This window comes from Neovison vison, chromosome 5, assembly GCF_020171115.1.
Source record: "Neovison vison isolate M4711 chromosome 5, ASM_NN_V1, whole genome shotgun sequence".
In the NCBI taxonomy this organism is placed as follows: Eukaryota; Metazoa; Chordata; class Mammalia; order Carnivora; family Mustelidae; genus Neogale; species Neogale vison.
In genome coordinates, this window is record NC_058095.1 from 131,740,704 (window position 1) to 131,757,892 (window position 17,189).

The following is a 17,189-nucleotide window of genomic DNA, read 5'->3' on the forward strand; positions in this document are numbered from 1 at the left end:
TAGAGTATCTTATACATATCTTGTAATAGCCAAATTTCTCTTGCTAAATTATATTTTGAGCACGATTTCTAAATTTTAAAGAGAAACGATACAGGGCAGTGGCAGAATACATTTGATTTCACCGACACAGACACGCAAAAGATATCATCAATAAAAATGTTAACTCACATGTGAAGTTGTATTTGAAAAATGAACTACCCAAGTGAGTTCTGCAAAGTGAAAGCTGTTGGTTTGGATTTAAACAATGACTATTCACTTTTCATCTCTTTCTCCAAACCTCAAGGAAAAAAAAACAATCAGGAGAAATTGAAGTTGTATATTTACAATGAGAGATGCTGATAATGGTCACATATATATATATATATAAAGAATTAACTCTCAACATAATTCTCATTCTTGGCAACACATGAAAGACTTGAGTTTATATGTCCCGATGCTGATGCAAACTTATTTCATAACAAATCTATCAGGAATTAAAAAGATAAAGTATGGGTTTGCCTGTAATTATGCTAGTCAATCTTTAAAACTTCTGATTATTGGGGCTCTTGGGTGGCTCAGTCAGTTAAATGTCAGACTCTTGATTTTGGCTCAGATCATGATCTCAGGGTCGTGAGATAGAGCCTTGCCTAGGGTTCCATACTGGGCGTGGAGCCTGCCTAACATTTTTTTTCTCCCGGGGCACCTGCGTGGCTCAGTGGGTTAAAGCCTCTGCCTTTGGCTTGGGTCATGATCCCAGGGTTCTGGGATCGAGCCCTGCATCCAGCTCTCTGCTCAGCGGGGAGCCTGCTTCCTCCAATCTCTCTCTCTGCCTGCCTCTCTGCCTACTTGTGATCTCTGTCTGTCTAATAAATAAATAAAAATCTTAAAAAAAAAGAAAAGATTTGTTTTCTCCCTCTGCCATTCCCTACCACTCACACACGCTCTCTATAAAAGATGAAGAAAAAAGAACTACACTAAATTCAAATCAACTAAAATTCTGACTATTAGAACTTACTTGTATTACAAAAGATATTAACTGAATGCTGTTAGTAGACACTGCCTACAGAAAGCTGACCCTGTGTTAAAAAATTATGTTGCTCATTATTTATTCAGAATGCCTGTTGTTAGAGGGGCAAATAGCACCTCCAAAATATCCACTATTTTCTAAGCTAAAAGGACCAGCTTCTTGAATGGGCACTTGATGGTTCTGTTCCTGAAAAGGAGGTAATTTGGTACCTACAAGATCACAAAAGTTTCTGTGAACGTACAACTTACCGACACTCGAATTCATGTCCCCATTTTCGGAATCTGCTCCATGTTGGCTATTAGAGGCATGATAGTTGCTCATGGCTTCCAATTTGATTTTTTTCACCTTCATTGCCTCGGCGATGGCTGCATTGGTAGCAGCGGCAGCTGCTGCGGCTGCTGCTGTCAGACCTTAAAAGAATGAATTAAAAACAAGATAATTCAAATTCTGATCTTTCATGTACCAGCCCATGTACTTTATAGAGCACATATACAAACAGATGAGAGTATCCTGACTCCTCTGGGCGCCACTCTGATAACCTGTGTTCACTCCCCACCAGCCCAAGAGAAAACATTGAGAGGATGGGGAGAATGCACTCTAAACTCCCAAATTAAATATTCGCAGAAACATCATGCATACGTAGAAGGATCGAGGTAGAAATGCATCCAGATCTCTCAAACAGACCAGTTTGAATATGTTACTCCCTGTTTAAAATCCTCTGCAGCTGCCTAGAGAAAGCGGGGAGGGGAGGGATGTCTGAACTGCTTAGCTCAGTTCACAAAACCTTTCACTAGGAAGTGTAAACCTACCTAATCACTCCATTTTCTTCATCCTCAGGCCACCCTCCAGCCACTTGCACATGCCACCAATAGACACACGTGCCCTGCCTCTGCGAGCTTGTGCCTTCACACGTGCCTTTCCCTTTGTCTGGAACAGCTTTGCCCCATGGCTCCCTTCCCTGACCTCCCGGCTGCCAGACTTCCAGCCCCAGAGCGAACACTTCGAACCACTATGCCATGTTTGTCCAGAACAGTTCACCTTTGCTCATCCAGAGAGTGGGACGTAGGAGTGGACATGAGACTAGAAACAGAATTTGAGGCCAGACTGTGGCCGAACAGAAAGCGAGGGCCATGCCTTATGGACAGGCCATACATAGCCCGCTGAGGTTCTGGAGCAGGGGATGGGTTTGTTTTTCTTAAAGCTGTGAACTTTTTTTTTTTTTAACCAGGTCAGTTCCTTTCATCCTGGCATCCCTCGCCTACAAAATGACAGACTTTGCAACATCTGAATAATCTCCCCTAATTCTAAAACTTTTGCAGTCCAGGATATATAACCCTGCTCCCCATCCTCTTTTTTCTTTTTTTTTTTTTGCTATGGCTGCTTCAGAGTTTGTGACTACAGCGCTTCAGCTCCGTTTGAATTTATCTGTGTGATTTATTTGCACTCCCAGCTGGTGGATTGGAGCCGGAACACCTCTCTCCTATTTTCCTCCCCACTAATCATCACTTCTAGTTACTACAGCAAATAAGTTACAGCCGCAGAAACTGTAAGAAAGTCTGTTGTTGTTGTTGTTTTCCTAGAAATCTCTATTTTTTAGAGGTTAGAAGAACTCACCTTTCCTTCATATCAGACCAAAGAGGCCTTGACAACTTTCACCCCAATGCAACAAGACCTTCAGAATAGATCTTTGAGTGAAAAACTGATAACTACCTTCTAAAAAGGCACTGATGTAAACTCAAAGAATTCATCTGGGTCTGGCGTGTACATTTGTTGCCTTTTAAGTCCCAACTTGAACTGATTCTCTCATCTTCCTATGATTGAATTTACTCCCCAGTTACTCATTTCCTTCAAAGGTGTTTCAGAACATTCTCTTTCCTGTTAAAATTCTCCTCGTGTTTCCCAGCAGCTCTCTCTTCCTTGATTTTGCCTTGTCACAAATATGACCATCTCACATGCCCCTTCCTGTCTTTGCCTGGTGTTGCTCCATCTCTAACTGATGACAGTTCCAGGTCTTTACCTTTTTTGCTTTTTGTTTTTAACATTTTTTTTAATGTATTTATTTGACAGACAGAGATCACAAGTAGGCAGAGAGGCAAGCAGAGAGAAAGAGGAAGGGAAGAAGTCTCCCCACCGAGCAGGGAGCCCCATGCGGGCCGATCCCAGAACTCTGGGATCATGACCTGAGTTGAAGGCAGAGGCTTTAACCCACTGAGCCACCCAGGTGCCCTTTTATCTTTGTTTTTATGCAGCAGGTAAATCTTGGTAATAACATTCAAATAAGGAAGATAAAACTACAACTTGAGATATGATTGTTATTATTACTATACACATCTGAGTCAAATTCAGTAGCATGAAATATAACTATGCATGATGTAGCCACAATATGAGGATTAAATGAGATAGATCGCATGAAGAAGGCCATATCATATTTTGATTTTGAGAGACAGAGAGAGCATGGACGGGGGGCAGGAGAAGAGGAGAGAGAGACAGAATCTTAAACAGCAGCACGCTCAGCCGGGGCCTTATGTGGGGCTTGATCCCACAACCATGAGAGCATGACTGAGCTGAAATCAAGAGTCAGATGCTCAACCGACTGAGCCACCCAAGTGCCCCCGGGCATATCATGTTGTTAAATACTAGGCATGCCCGGCACTCTACTCCCTCAGAAAGTCCAGTCCTAGCTGCTTCCTGCAGGATATGATGGACTGGCCACGCCCCCCTCAGCTAGAAGAATCTTCTCCTTAGCTGGTGACACTAACCCTTGACCTTCAAAAATATATTTTTTTACAATTTTATGTATCCGATCTTATTTATGGTACTATTCTATTTGTCCACTTGACCGTCTAACCCTGCAGTTTTACATTTCAAATACAAATTTCAAAAGATACATAGTGGTTCCCCCCCTTGTCCATGGGAGGTACGTTCCAAGAACCCCCTCAGTTGCCTGAAACCACAGATGGTGCTGAATCTTCTATATACCATGTTTTTTTCTATACGTTCATACCTATGACAACGTTTAATTTACAAATTGGGAAGTAAGAGATTAACAGCAAAATAGGACAATTGTAACAATAAACTGTAATAAAAGTTACATGAATGTGGTCTCTCTCTCCCCCTCAGAATATCTCATCATACTGCACTCGCCCTTCTCGTGATGACGTGCGATGATAAGCTATCTGTGTGATGGAGTGGAGTGAGGGAAGGATGAAGGAAGGACGCCAGCGCTGTGACATAGCGTTGGGCTACTAATGACCTTCTGATGATTTGTCGGAAGGGGGATCATCTGCTTCCAGACCGCAGTTGGCCAAACGGGGGGAAAGGAAACCACAGATAAGGGGGATGACTGGAAGCATGTGACCTATACATGCTATCACTGAACCATATAATACTTATAAGGATTGAATTTTTAGTCTAGTTTAATGCAGTCAGGAAAAAAAGCGATGACATTTTCAGCCGTTGCTGATTTTAGGCCCACTAACTCACCTGGCTCACAATTCTTAATTCTTTAATAGCTTTCAGATCCAAGCAATTTTCTCCATTTCCCCGGCTCCCTCTAGTGCCGACTGCCACCCTTTCTTCCGGGGAGCCCTGTAATAATCTCTCAACAGCTGGCACTGTCCCCACTTCCAATCTCTTAGTCTTCGTACAGCAATCACCATAACCTTGTGGAAAGGAAAATCCAATCACGACATTCAATGCCTGCTCTTGGGAGCAAGCCGGTGTTTCACGTGGCCATCAGGACCCGTCGCACTCGGTGACTTGCCTATCTGTGCAGCACATTCCACCCCCCTCCCCCAGCTCCCACTTGCTCTCTGTGCTCTAGACACGTCGGCCTTCTCCCATCTCCTCTAGCGGACTCTACATTCCTTTCAAGACAGACGTGGGACATGTTCCTATTTCTACAAAAGCTCTCCCATCCCTGCCCCAGACCAGTCACGTGTCCATTATCTGCGGCTCCGGGAGTAGCAGCCTCAGCCTCCCGACTCTTCAATCTACCTGGGAAACAATAATCACCATTTCAAGAATCAGCTCAAAACTCACTTCTTGTGAAGAACTGACCCTCCTTACTACTCCCTCAAGAGGAGAACCAGCCATTCTGTCGTTTGTGTTCTCAACCTGCTTCATCCTTGAAGGATGGCAACCTGCTTGCCGTCCTTTGTGCAGCAGAATCACCCAAGGCGCTTTCAAGCCACTCAAATGGCTGAGTCCTAACATAGGACGTCCTGGCTGGGACTCCTGCATCTGCATATTTGGGGAGTGGATTTCACTGTTCCCCAAGTCATTTCAGTGTGCAATCTGAGAGGAGAAACTCAGTCCCTTGAATTCTTTAATGCTCTTTTGTGGGAGGAAGGATGGGAGGTGCCAACGGGGACGGCGGGTTTAAGGCTAGCTCCTCTAGGTTCTAACACCAAAAGCACAGAAACATGTCCCTAATATATGCATCCCAAACATTGACCACCATGCCTGCCACACATTGTCACTGAATGAAAAAACACTTCTGAAACTAGATTACTTGGACAGCCACAGGAGAAACATGGTCACTGTTTAAACAATAGGTGTTATTAAAACATTTTGTTGATGTTACAATCAATGTGAAAATACTAGGAGTAGCAAATTTCGTGAATCTAATACAAAGCAGGACTCTCCCACGTTACCTCTGCCTAGGGCTGGAGAGGATCACCAAATGGCTCACCCACCCCACCCTCTGTGTTTACTGTACTTCCTGTTGGCCTTGCAATGGCCCTTCCAGATCTCTGATGTAATCGTCAAATCCCCTCCGACTTGCTCTTAGAAAGAGGTCCCATTGTATATTTTGTTCCAAAATGAAGATCCCTTTGAAAAAAAATTATAATAAATTCCCAAAATAACTCTAGCTTTCAGTCTACATAAAGAATTCAAACCGTGGGGCGCCTTGGTGGCTCAGTGGGTTAAGGCCTCTGCTTTGGCTCAGGTTATGATCCCAGAGTCCTGGGATCGGGTCCCACACTGGGCTCTCTGCTCCACGGGGAGCCTGCTTCTTCCTCTCTCTCTCTCTCTCTGCCTGCCTCTCTGCCTTCTTGTGAGCTCTGTCAAATAAATAAATAAAATCTTTAAAAAAAAAAAAAAAAAGAATTCAAACCGTGAAAACATTTACCTGCCATCGAGGATCGTCTACTTGTGTAAATACTGGCAACCCACGCCGTTTGTCCTGCACCATTCCCTCCCTGCCTCACCCTTTTCACAGAGCATTTGTTCCCTCTGCCTCAGATTCACAGATTTTTGTCCTGTCCACCTTCAGTATCCCTCCCTTGAGTACATTATATTGCAAATTTAAAAGTGCTTTAACTCTCCCCAATCCAGACCAACCATTTTTATCTCAGAACTAGGTGATTCCGGGTTTCTCAAAGTGATAGTCAACACCAAGTCCAGCTGCCTCGTATGACAAAGTGAGAGCTGGTCTCCCCCAGACACACATTCGCAGACTATGTCTGGGACGGACTGAGGACTCTGTGTTTTCACCTTGCAACAAAACATGCGGATTCTGGTGTTCACTGCCCTTAGATTATTTGAGTGCTGTAATGGACACTAAAGTGTGTCCACATCTTACAATAAAAGTTGATTAACCAAGCAGATCATCATTGCCCTTGTTTTCAAAAGCGAGTATGCTTAAGAATCAACAAGGGAACTTGTTAAAATATTAAATCAGGTTCAACCAAGGAATCAGAGTTTGAGACAGACTGCTCTAGTGGGATGTAGACTTTGTAAAAATAAGTCTTATTGCGCCTGGAGCCTACCACAACAGAAGCAAAAAAGCCAGCCAACGTAATGTAGCACTTGGTGCTACTGACGCAGCAATCCTGCGTATTATTAGCTCCAGCAACCACTTACACATAGGAATCTGTTCGGTATGCACAGCAACTGTTACCGAAATAGCTTGAGTAATCACTCCTGATTCTTTAATTGTAAGTTTTTCACCAGATTTCCTTCTCTCACTGTGAGAAAAATTACAAATGTGTGTGCATGTGTGTGTGTGTGTGTGTGTGTGTGTGATTATATACTGAAGGAACAAATAAATAATCTCCTACACTAACGAATGATTAGCCCACCTATTTTACCTCACCAAACTTACTTTTTTACACTCTCAAAGAACATTTAAATATTTCATACATCAACAACAAAAACATGGACTAAACGAAGCTTAGTTAGATATAATTTCATTTTATTCTACAAGATCCTAAATCCAATGCAGTCAACAAGGGAGAAACGTACACTTAACACTCGTTTCACGCTGATAAGATAATGGATTAAGAAATATTTTGTTGGGGCGCCCAGGTGGCTCAGTGGGTTAAAGCCTCTGCCTTCAGCTCGGGTCGAGCCCCGCATCTGGCCCTCTGCTCAGAAGGGAGCCTGCTTCCTCCTCTCTCTCTGCCTGCTTCTCTGCCTACTTGTAATCTCTGTCTGCCAAATAAATAAATAAAATCTTAAAAAAAAAAAAAAAAGAAATATTTTGTTTAAAAAGATATTTTCCTTCAGAGGAAGGATAATAAGTCAGAGTTTGTATACTCCGAGACCTCCAGTTAGCCTTCAGGAAAGGGATCGTACATCAAAATGAGAGTAAAGACCATAAACCTTATATCATGCAAAGATATTTTGGTTTTTTTTTTTCTTTCCTATGAAATGTGGAGCTCTACCTTTATAATATAAAAGTATAAAAACATAAAACATAACATAGAATTCTAAAAAATATAATCTACATCTACAAGCTCTACATTTATAATATAAAAGAATAAGCAGATGTTTACAAAGAATTCTAAAACACAGATTTTCATATTGTTGTCCAAATTTTGACACAAACACACTGTTGTGGGCTTCATGCTGCTCTGCTCCTTCAGAGAAAATTCTGTATATTTTTAACTGCATATTATTAGTTTTCTTTATTCTATCCTTGGCTTACTGATTTCTTTTGCTTTCATTTTTTGATGCTCTACTCAAATATTTAAAATTCAACTTGAATAAGCGACTGTCATGGAAATTACTAGTCACCTAAACTCACTATCATATAGGAAGTAGACAGACACATGATGGTTAAAAAAATGGACTTCAAAAAGCTATACAAACTTTGGACAACAGGCATCAGATATATCTAGGATATTGCTCCAAGTTATATAATTCTTAAGGCTTCAATATTCTCATCTCTAAAACAGAGATATCAATTCTGACTTGATAGGGATGTTGTGGAGAATAAAGGCAAAATAATATATGCAAAAGCATGGGCACATTCTTAGCCCTCCACAAATGGTAGTAAATATTATAAAGTAACCAGAATATCCATCATGCCCTTATGTTTCTTTCCCTTGGTTCGGTTACTCACAAAAAGATAACTATGGCAAAAGCTACCTAACAGTATAGAGTGAGAATTTAGCCATTGAACAAATGGAAATCTAAAATCCATGCTTCTGTCTAAACATTTTATTTAGTAGTCTACACTGATCTTATTTATCTTAAAGTCACTAAATCTCCACTCTGCGCTGTATTGATACAAAGCCTTCACTCCAATTCAATATCTTAAAACCAATCCATGGGTTTATTTTGGGGACGAGAAGCAGGCATTGTCACCACTTACAAGTCTTATTTTACTTTGCAAAGATAGCTTTTGAAAGCATAAGAAAAATGCTATCAACACAGCCTTTAAATCTTTCAAATGCTATATATAATCCTGATGACTCTTTCTAAAAAAGGGAAAAGTATCCCCATTCTATTTATTTCAAATAAGTTAGTCCCCCTTGTGATAAAGAGTAGATTACAACTATAGATTATAAATATCAATAAAAGAGACATATTGCTGTCAAATTCTTTCTCTGATCTGTTTGTTTGCTCATTAACTTGAAAGGTCCAATCTTTGATCTTTGGTTTCAAAGACATCAAGATGACTTCCAAATGTTTGATATGTTGTCTACTTTTACATCACATTCCATATAAAATGTATTTCCCAAAATGTAATGGTTAAATAAAATGAGTTATATGCAAGAGATAGTAAGCCATCAAAGCTCCCATATGATAGACTTTTTTATTAGTTTATGTCACTTTTTATCCAAATTTAGAAGAAACCATTTTAAAGATGTAGTAGGTTATAGCCCATGGTAGTTATTATTAATATTCTGGGATTGATAAGTTATTTATGTCTGGCATTCTTCCTACTGATTATTCAGGGAGACAGGCGGCTTATAAATATCTCATCACTCCACCGTCACAGAAATTTCATCGACAGTGCTCATGCACAGCTATTAGCAATATGAATCTAACCATTACAAGAAAGAGGAAAATCGAACATGTGGCATTAATACGCAGTCCTGGTTCCTAACCATCTGATAGGCAGATGGTGTGAAGCGGATTCTCCAGCTGAAATGAAGGGGCACATCATTTAAAACCTTGTTTGCATTCTAACTGATATCAGTGCCATATTGATATACATGATACATCATGGCAGTATTTGAACAATCTAGTTTGTTTCAGTCATAAATGTTTACTGCCTTGTTTTTTTTTAATCTTATAAGCATGTTCAGAAGAGTGTATTTTTAATTTATGAAACCTATTGTTTACTTCTGTTGAACTAGAAGATTAGTGGAAAGCAGGAATATTAAATTACTTCAACCACAGCAATATAACCAAGACAGATGAATAAAGTGGGTTTCTATTTTCAATAAAGGATGTTAGTAAAGGAGTTTTGAAATTAGCACAGGCATTTTGTGCATTAAATGCATTTATTCATTTAAACCTTCTGGCTTTTTTTCCCCCCAAGTGGCATACAGAGAAACTTAATGCTTTACATCGCCATTCATTTAAAACTCTCACTGTGTGCAATTAATCTTGTCCAACAATTCAATTCAGAAAGTAAAACATCAAAAAGCATAGTTCAATTCAACAGTCATTACTGTGAAGTAATCTTTCTGCTCCTGACAGTTCCTATAGACTCTTTGCAAAACTCTGTTGAAGGTGCATTGTAAGCTCCATATAAGTTTGAATTACAACCCAATTGAAATCACTCCAAGTCTTAGAAGAACTTTTGGCTCAACATAACAACTTGAAAATACCAGTACCTTTCCTGTTCCCTGTTTTCTTCCTATCCTTATTTAAATACCAGCTGTCTAAAAAACTGACACTAATTTTCAGTTATTTATCTTTTCCATACTTTCTAAATAAAGGAAGATTGTGATTGAAATATACCTGTCCTCACCCTTGAATGATTAAATAACAGAAATGATAAGCAACTAGAATAAGCAACTTAATTGTGAATCAGGGTAGACTGAAGATTTTGAATGTGAATTTGTCTCCTAATGTCCATTAGACTGACTTTTCTTGCCCTTTAAAACGCATTTATATTCTGCAGAGAAAAGGAAAATTGATCTTTGAGGCCATTAATGGAAACACTCCCTATACCAGTTTTCAGTTTTTCAATTGATTTAATTAGATTTTTAAAATGTTTGGATTAACAAAACCCCCCACTAATTTGGAGAAATATATGGAAAGAGTTTATTATAATGTTGATAATGCTAATCAATCAAATAGACATCAAATTTAGCCGCCTTATTCTGAACAGCTTAAAATCACAGTCTCTCAGAGGAAAGAAAGTAACAGCAGTAGTGAAGTCGGTGGAGGGAACACCATGGGGGTGTCTTTTGCCCATGTGTTAAATCACAAATTTCCATGGAAGTTTCTGAAACACTCAGCTTCTGACAACTAACTCACAGAATCAGGCTGGAACACAATTAAAATTTTTAAATTACTATGGCTTAAAATAAGAAAAGAGGTAATTTATGAAAAGCTGAAGTTGGCACAAAAAGGTCTTGAATATATAACTCTCACTTTTACTCCATCTGTTAACATTACCGCCTTTAGAAAAATAGTTAACAGCCACTTGGGGTCTAGACTTCTAAAGCATGGAGATGAGAAAACTATCTAATGCGACCCTTTTATTTTACTGATGATGAAACTTAGGGGCAGTGAGGTTAATCATTTCTATAAAGTCACACCATTAAATAATGATAGAGTAATCCCAATTCCCTTAACTCCCAGTTCAGCATTGACCACACTGACTCTGTCAATAAATGTAAAAAGAAAAGTACAGAATACAGTAAACTACTGAATCATTGAAAGAAAATGAATCTCCTTTGCTCAAGCAGCTTATAGATTGTATAGGGAGGCAAGGTTATAGACACTCCCATGATGTCACAAGTATCAGCTGACTTCACTGAGAAAGTTCACCTAAATGTTCATCTGTAATTCATAGAATTTGGACATATCTGCAACTGAAACACTGGTCTTTCAACTTCAATTGTGCCTGCAACTTTTAACCTGACTAGAGGTAAAATACAGTATTTATATTAGCTTGAGTCCTATATTTTCACTACGGCACAACAAAAAAAGAGAAGAGCAAATCATTATTTTCCCCCTGTATCTTGAATATAGAACAAATTCTAGAAAGAAACAAATTGAAATAAGTAAACTTTGACTCTTATTCTCTTTAAAGCACCCTTGTATTTATTCATTATTATTCCATCTCCAATACACTGATCATTAGATGTCCTCACGTTTGTCTAAGGCCCAAATATTTTTACTACTCACATGACTCATCGCCCTAAATTACTCAGTGCAATGACTCCAGGCAGGTGCCTCGTACTAGCCTGAGAATAACTGACAGTGTGTGACATTCTGAAAGGATGTTTTTTAAAGAGGCTACTTGTCAATATATTGGTGATAGTATAATAAGTGAAAAGAAGAAATGGTGCCATAAATTTAATTTCCTGCAAAGGAGTCACCCCATTGGCATTTTAACTTACGAATAACCTCCCCAAATGTTCACCTACGTTTCTCAACACCATATAAATCCTCTCCTAAATCTTTTGATACTTCAATAAGTCTCTCGCTTTTCTCCTTTTTTCTAGAATTCAGATAGCATGTGGTTGTTGGAGAGAAGGAGAGAGGAAATAAGAAAAAAGTGTCACAGAGGTGGCCATTTTTAACACGAAGTCTGACGTTGGGGGGGTAGAAGTAAACCGGAAAAGGTGTGGCCACATCCTTTTTCTGATATAGGAGTGCACGTTTTTTTCAAGGAAAAGGCACAAGGAAGAAATGTAATTTTATAAAACACACACACTTTGTGAACAGTGTTCAAGGTCTGTGTTGGGAACAATAGACAGCCATGTTCACTGAAAAACAACAGGAACAGGGGGACTAATTGAGACAATATATTCTTCACCCCTCTGTCATTAGGTTCTAACATTTCTATCAACATCTCAGTGAATCTCCACAAGCAGCCGAAAAGGTAGATATTTTCCTCATTTGGTTATAAGGAAAATGTGAACGGTGACAGACCAATTGTAGTACTTGGAAAAAAGAGGGTTTTGGTTGAAGTTTTTAAGTTGAACTATAGAAAAAGAATAATCCTAATTAATGTAGAAGTGTATATAATACAGCCATGTGATAGGGAAGATGCATAAGAAATACAGGTTAGGGGCACCTGCGTGGCTCAGTGAGTTAAGCCTCTGCCTTCAGCTCAGGTCGTGATCTTAGGTTCCTCGGATCCAGCCCCACATTGGGCTCTCGACTCAGTAGAGAGCCTCTTTCCCCACTCTCTATCTTCTGCTCTGCCTACTTGCTATGTCTCTCTCTCTCTCTCTGTCAAATAAATACATAAAATCTTTAAAAAAAAGAAATGCAGGTTATAGTTCATAGTCTCTAGTGGTTGTCATCTCTGGACAGTGGCATGTTGAACAGATGAAGCCCTATCCTTGGCACACCTTTGTAATCAGAGTCAAGTTGCTTATTTTTTATTTTTAGTATAGCAGACAAATTAGTTGTCTGATTTTGAAGCAACCTTGTACTTTATCACTCAAGAAATAAATGCTATCTATGTTTAAAACCATTCTCCTTTTGAGGTTTCGTTAGTATAGTCAACCCAGCTCATCTAGGAACGGAGCAGGTGGATGTCAAGGAACAGCTACCCATGGTTGTTATTACTCACTTCTGCTTTCCTGCTGTGAAAAATCATTATTACAGAAAGAACCATTTAATTCCTAACACGGCAAGGAATGTGAGTCTTTTGTGTATTCCAATAGAACCTTTCACTTTATTTCAAAACAAAAGTAAAAATCTTAGCAAATCTTCAATTTTCCTTACATTCCTTTATTTTAGGAGCAAAGTCTGCAGTTAGACTGATCCAGTGGCTTCTCTTGACCTAATTTATGTTGTACCATGAGATTCTATTAAAAGAAACTAAATCACTGCAGTAGATTTATTCACCTTAAATAATTTAAGCTAATTGAAAAAGAACCAAACTAAAACTAAAACACTTCTCTCAAGCATTCAACTCCTGCATGTCAATTAGTAATTTAAACAACCAGCTAATCACAACAGCTTTATGAGAAACACGGACCTGTGCTATGTACACATTTCCCTACCTTCACTGAGCTGAAGACAGAAACAAACACCAATTCTGAGTCTGAAAGTATGTGTTTCTATTCTGTAGTAATTAGGCAAGTCCAGTGAAATATTTTCACAGATGGAGCTAAGATTTTTCTCAGTTTTCCCAAACAATTTTGAGAAGAACACAAAGACAAATGAGAGAAATACCTGGAAAAGCATATCCAATCACTCTTTTGACAATGAGTTACGGTATTCCAAATTTATAACCGGACTTGAGCGGAACAAAATTAAAAACATTGTTATTCACAAAGGTTACCACATCATAATAACCAGGAACCGAATTCCTACTGGGTTAATTTCAAAATTAAGAACCTGGCCTATTATCATTATTATTATGGTTTATTAAAGTTATATTGCTTCTTGTTGTTTAAAGTTGCTAAATATCATTTTGATTTAAGCTATGTTAACAGTGGCTCATAATGTTACCATGACTTACAATATTCTGATTGTCCCGTCATCCATCATTGTAGAACTCCATTTGTAAAATCAATGGTCATTTTTCTCACGTAATTATTTAATTTTATAATTCAATCTCCCTAATACCTGGAATGTGTGGCATTGTCACTCATATGACAGTCCTACAAAGAGTTACAAAGCTTTCTGCAGCATTTGTACCATACGTCTTTCTTAAGAGAATTAGAAAATTCAAACATAACTTTGTCTTGGAAGTAAAGCTTTTTGAAATATGGCTAAAGTGCACACTGCATAAAGACAACACACTTAAGCAGACTTTTCCCCCTTTAAACAGCATTCAAATTTTCAAAAGCAATAGATTCTCAGTCCACGCGGAGTCTATTGCATTATTCATTTCATGTGCAACCTCATGCTGGACCATAAATTGTTACTTTATCTAATCAAAGGAGACTTAACTCTACAGAAGGTCAAAGGTTTAATTTTGTGAAGTATTATCTTACGCTATGAGTTTAACCGAAAAATAGAAGAAGAAAAACAGCCAAGAAACTGGTAATAAATGAACCTTTATTGCCTCAGGCATTGGCCTAGTTAATAAACTTTCATTGAAGGTTTCTTTCAACTGTTACGGACAATGAGAGGAAAAAAATCTTAAATTACAGCCATGTGTGACTTTTAAAGCAGTCATTCTTTTTTATCTCAACCTCCCTAGCTCAGGGAAAAAAAAAAAAAAAAAAGACAAAGAGAGATTGTCTTCGATCTTTTAACCAAAAATGTATGTTTCTAAACAGATGAAAAAGTGCAGATAAACTTTTCTAAAAGCAGAGGTCAGCTTTGAACAATATGAAAAAAATGCATTCTTTAGGTGTTGAATCTTAGAGAATAATCTCTCCAGCTAAATGTAAAACTACAAAAGGGAGGAAGACATGTTGTAATTCTCCACAAATCTAACTCTTAAATTAGTCTCTCATTTAGCAAAACATGATGCCTTATAATCTCCCCATTACCACACTAAGTCCATTGTAGTTTTAATATCCATTAAATGCGTTGTAAATAAGTACATTATTTATGTACTATTTGATCCATTTTAGAAAAATAAAACTCTTATTTTCAAAAACAAAGACTAGTAGCAAAATAATCCCTTTTATTGTCGTGCAATTAAAATCTTTAGGAGAAACTAGTCATTTTAGCTGATACTCATAACCAAAAACTGCCTGTGGGTCGTACCTTCCCTCCCATTATTTTCCAGTAAATAAAATAAACTGAGTTGTTCTAAACTAATATATATATATATATATATATATATATATATATATTTTTTTTTTAGGAGATACCGTGAGTGCAAAAGTTACCGTGGCCTCAATTCTGGTATCTTTATCTCCATACCACAGCATAAATAAGGTCGATCCTTGTCCTAGCAGAGTTCACTTAAGCTGTGAGAAAAGAAAGAAGCCATGTTGTGCATCTTCCTTTAATATTCTCAAACAGAAAAGGAAAGTGGGCTCGTTTTGTGCTCCTAACTGGACGCCCCCTGCCACATTCCCCGCAACAAATCACAATGCTCTCAGCAGGGCACCGAACCCTCTTCTCACCTGGCAACGTTTGGACAGAAGTGGGCTCTACTTCTTCGTTCCAGAGACATGTGCTCGGGATGCTATCTTGGCCACCTTTGAATCTGAACATGATAGCTGCTTACACCAGCAGCACCAGGTGAAAGCAAGACCAGGCTCCCTACTAAGAAATACACTCTTCACAGCTGGGAAGCAATGAGTTCTCCTGGGGTCAAGGATGAAGCACGTTTGTTAGGAGTAGCTCCACTACTTTTCTATATTTGCCAAGAGTAGTGAGAGACTTAGGAGAAAGTGAAAAATACAGAGATTAGAGACAATTTAATGGGAATCCTGAGCAAGGGGGAAAAAAGTCAAGTTCTACACATTGAATACTGAGAATGAATGCACAAATCGTTGTCAAAAGTGCAATTGATAATCATGATTTTCCCCCACTTTATTTTCTACCTGATTTACATACATGCGTACCCCTGGGGAGCGGAAGAATGAAAAGCAGAGGAAAAATGAAGAAATACCAACTACTTTCTAGAAAAGAAACACTATATTTGAATGTGTATGGTGAAAGGCTAATTATATACAACTGTGGATAAATGATTTCAAATTAGCAAGGGTGGTAATGCTTTATAATTTCAGGGGTTTTTTGTTTATGATTTGTGAGAAAGGCTGAGGTACATTTAGCAAGAAACCCAAATGGCCGAGAAGCATGGAGGAGTAACAAAAACAGGTATCTCGAATCTGATTCTTTATTCATTAATCAAAGTTTTACGGGTTTAGAAAAGTTCTACTACAGTACACAGAGAGGAGGATAAGAAAAAAGAAAGATCAAGGGAATTCAAAGGATTTATTAAAAGTGCAGATGGTAACTCTGACTAGTGTTTTAGCTAGATAGACACAATTAATTAATTGTAACATTGTGAAACTCTAAAATGCTGAAAGAACGTGCTCCTGCCTGCAATGTAGTAATGTAGCAAAATACTTATAATCTTTCAACCACCAGGAGCTTTTGTTGGTTTTTTAACCTAATCCACAGCTTGACATAGATCCTAGGGTAATGGAACACAGTTCTTTGATTGAAATAATATCTAAACATTGCTGCGCTAGCCCGGTGGCCTAATAGAAGTCTGTCTCTCTGGAACTGGAGAAATTCAAGGCTGGAAACAAACTCCCACATTGAGCTCTGGCTTGTAAGTCCTTCAAAAAAAGCCTTTGAGACTGGAGTGTGCCCTTTCCAGTTTGACAGGACCAAAAACGGGTATAAAACTTCCACAATCGCTTTTCTTTCAAACAGTGAGGCAGTCAAAGCAAATCATTTTCTTCAGCCATGAGAAACTTCCTAGTAAGACAACAGTATGGTGTTGATAATCACAGAGAGTCTCAGACATGTCACAAAATAGCTAAGAATTTCAGAAGGGATTCACTCCTCCAGCCTTCTCCATTTTGGTGTGAAAATCTACAAGAATATCTACAAGTTTTCCAGTCATTGTTACCAAGAAAGTTGATCCATATATTTTTGTCAATTTTAGTCATGAGGAAAATTTCAGTGTTTAAAGGCACTGAAAGATATGTAAAAAGAATTTATATATACTATATTGGGGCGCCTGGGTGGCTCAGGGGGTTAAGCCTCTGCCTTCAGCTCAGGTCATGGTCTCAGGGTCCTGGGATCAAGCCCCACATCAGGCTCTCTGCTCGGCAGGGAGCCTGCTTCCCCCCCCCCCTCTCTGCCTGCCTCTCTGCCTGCTTGT

General features: G+C 38.7%; 1 protein-coding gene across 1 annotated transcript in view; it reads right to left on the bottom strand.

Moving 5' to 3' along the window:
- Positions 1-17,189, bottom strand: part of DACH1 (dachshund family transcription factor 1) — a 424,345-nt gene that overhangs the window by 188,134 nt on the left and 219,022 nt on the right. The window contains exon 3 of the mRNA XM_044249859.1: positions 1,255-1,416. Within this exon, the coding sequence (XP_044105794.1) occupies positions 1,255-1,416 (162 nt within the window). The remainder of the gene's footprint in view (positions 1-1,254; positions 1,417-17,189) is intronic.